Below are 1,706 nucleotides of genomic sequence, written 5' to 3' on the forward strand. Positions count from 1 at the left end.
CATGTGTATTCTTCCTCATGCAGTCCAGCACATGTCATGCCACTACTTGAAATAGTTCGGACCAATCATACCTCTGCCCAAGTAATTGTTGACCTGTTAGATGTTGGGAAGAAGATTAAGAAAACACCAGTCGTGGTGGGAAACTGCACAGGGTTTGCAGTGAATAGAATGTTCTTCCCTTACACACAGGCAGCTATGTTCCTGGTTGAGCGTGGAGCAGATCCATATCTCATCGACAGTGCAGTCAGCAAGTTTGGGATGCCAATGGGTCCCTTCAGGTATATATCGCAATGAAAAGCTCCATGTCATTCACATGCACCATATTTTAACTATACTTTTGTTACTTATCTGAACGAGCAGATTGTGTGACCTGGTTGGATTTGGTGTGGCGATTGCAACTGCAACACAATTCATTGAGAACTTCCCAGAACGGACATACAAATCAATGATTATCCCACTTATGCAAGAGGACAAGAGAGCTGGTATGTCTGAAACGAGAGCTAGCTAATGTTTATCGATTCAACATTTCTTCTAAATTATGTGTTATTTCCTGTTGAATTCAGGTGAAGCCACTCGTAAAGGTTTCTATCTGTATGACGATAAGCGCAAGGCTAAACCTGATCCTGAGTTAAAGAAATATATCGAAAAGGCAAGGAGCATATCTGGAGCAAATGTTGACCCTAAGGTATCTCTCTGTCCAAAAATCAAGTAAAGTTCGTCTTTTGAGTTTTGAGAGGATCTTGCTGTTCTTTTTTCTCACTCTGACTGGTTGTTGTGTAATGCAGTTGGTGAAACTGTCGGAGAAGGAAATAATTGAAATGACGTTTTTCCCAGTAGTAAATGAGGCGTGCAGGGTTTTTGCTGAAGGTATTGCAGTCAAAGCAGCAGACCTTGACATTGCTGCCATAATGGGAATGGGCTTTCCACCTTACAGGTCAGTGTTTTCATCAAATACATGTTGCAGCTCTGATATCCTTATCAAATTCTCTTTTGCCTATTTTGGTTTCAAATCTTAATCTCTTGTGGAACAGAGGAGGAATCATGTTCTGGGCTGATTCCATAGGATCGAAATACATTTACTCGAGGCTAGATGAGTGGTCGAAGACTTATGGTGATTTCTTCAAGCCTTGTGCTTTTTTGGCTGAAAGGGGATCTAAAGGAGCTCCTCTGGTGAGTATTTCTTTGCTCTTCTTCCTTTCTTTTTGTTTGGCTCGTGTTTTTCAGTGTTGTGCGCTTGTCTATGGAGGAGCAGTTGTTTTAAACACAATCTATATCAGCTTGGTTTATATTACATGACCATTCCTTAATTAAGTCGACATAGTGACAAGACTATTTATGTAATCTTGTCCAATTTAGCTCCTCATTCTTATTTGTTACAATTTCATTTGTGTTGCAGAGCGCTCCCGTGGAGCAAGCGAGATCGCGGTTGTAAGGTCAGCGTTTCAACGGAGCCGCTTCTGCATTACTGCATCTACTCTGTGTTTTCTTTATGTGCACATTTACTTAGCCGGAAAAGTTGGGATATTGTGGCCACAGAAGCCGCCTTTAAAATAAAGTCTCATCTCAGATCGATGAATCTGGGAGAAAGTTAGGGATTAAGTTGGAGAAGCAAATAAGATTTACTTATGGTTGTGCTTGGTCAGATACATTTTGTTAAAGTTCTATGATTTATTATTGATAAATGTCATATGATACTGTTAAAATAA

At 40.3% G+C, this 1,706-nt stretch overlaps 1 protein-coding gene across 1 annotated transcript in view; it reads left to right on the plus strand.

The window, feature by feature from the left end:
- Nucleotides 1-1,706, plus strand: part of LOC104764393 (peroxisomal fatty acid beta-oxidation multifunctional protein MFP2-like) — an 8,264-nt gene extending 6,558 nt beyond the window's left edge. Inside the window, exons 14-18 of the mRNA XM_010487914.2 lie at nucleotides 361-482; nucleotides 564-685; nucleotides 786-934; nucleotides 1,032-1,170; nucleotides 1,397-1,706. Coding sequence (XP_010486216.1) covers nucleotides 361-482; nucleotides 564-685; nucleotides 786-934; nucleotides 1,032-1,170; nucleotides 1,397-1,432 — 568 coding nt within the window. The 3' untranslated portion in view covers nucleotides 1,433-1,706. The remainder of the gene's footprint in view (nucleotides 1-360; nucleotides 483-563; nucleotides 686-785; nucleotides 935-1,031; nucleotides 1,171-1,396) is intronic.

This window comes from Camelina sativa, chromosome 19 (assembly GCF_000633955.1).
Source record: "Camelina sativa cultivar DH55 chromosome 19, Cs, whole genome shotgun sequence".
NCBI lineage: Eukaryota > Viridiplantae > Streptophyta > Magnoliopsida > Brassicales > Brassicaceae > Camelina > Camelina sativa.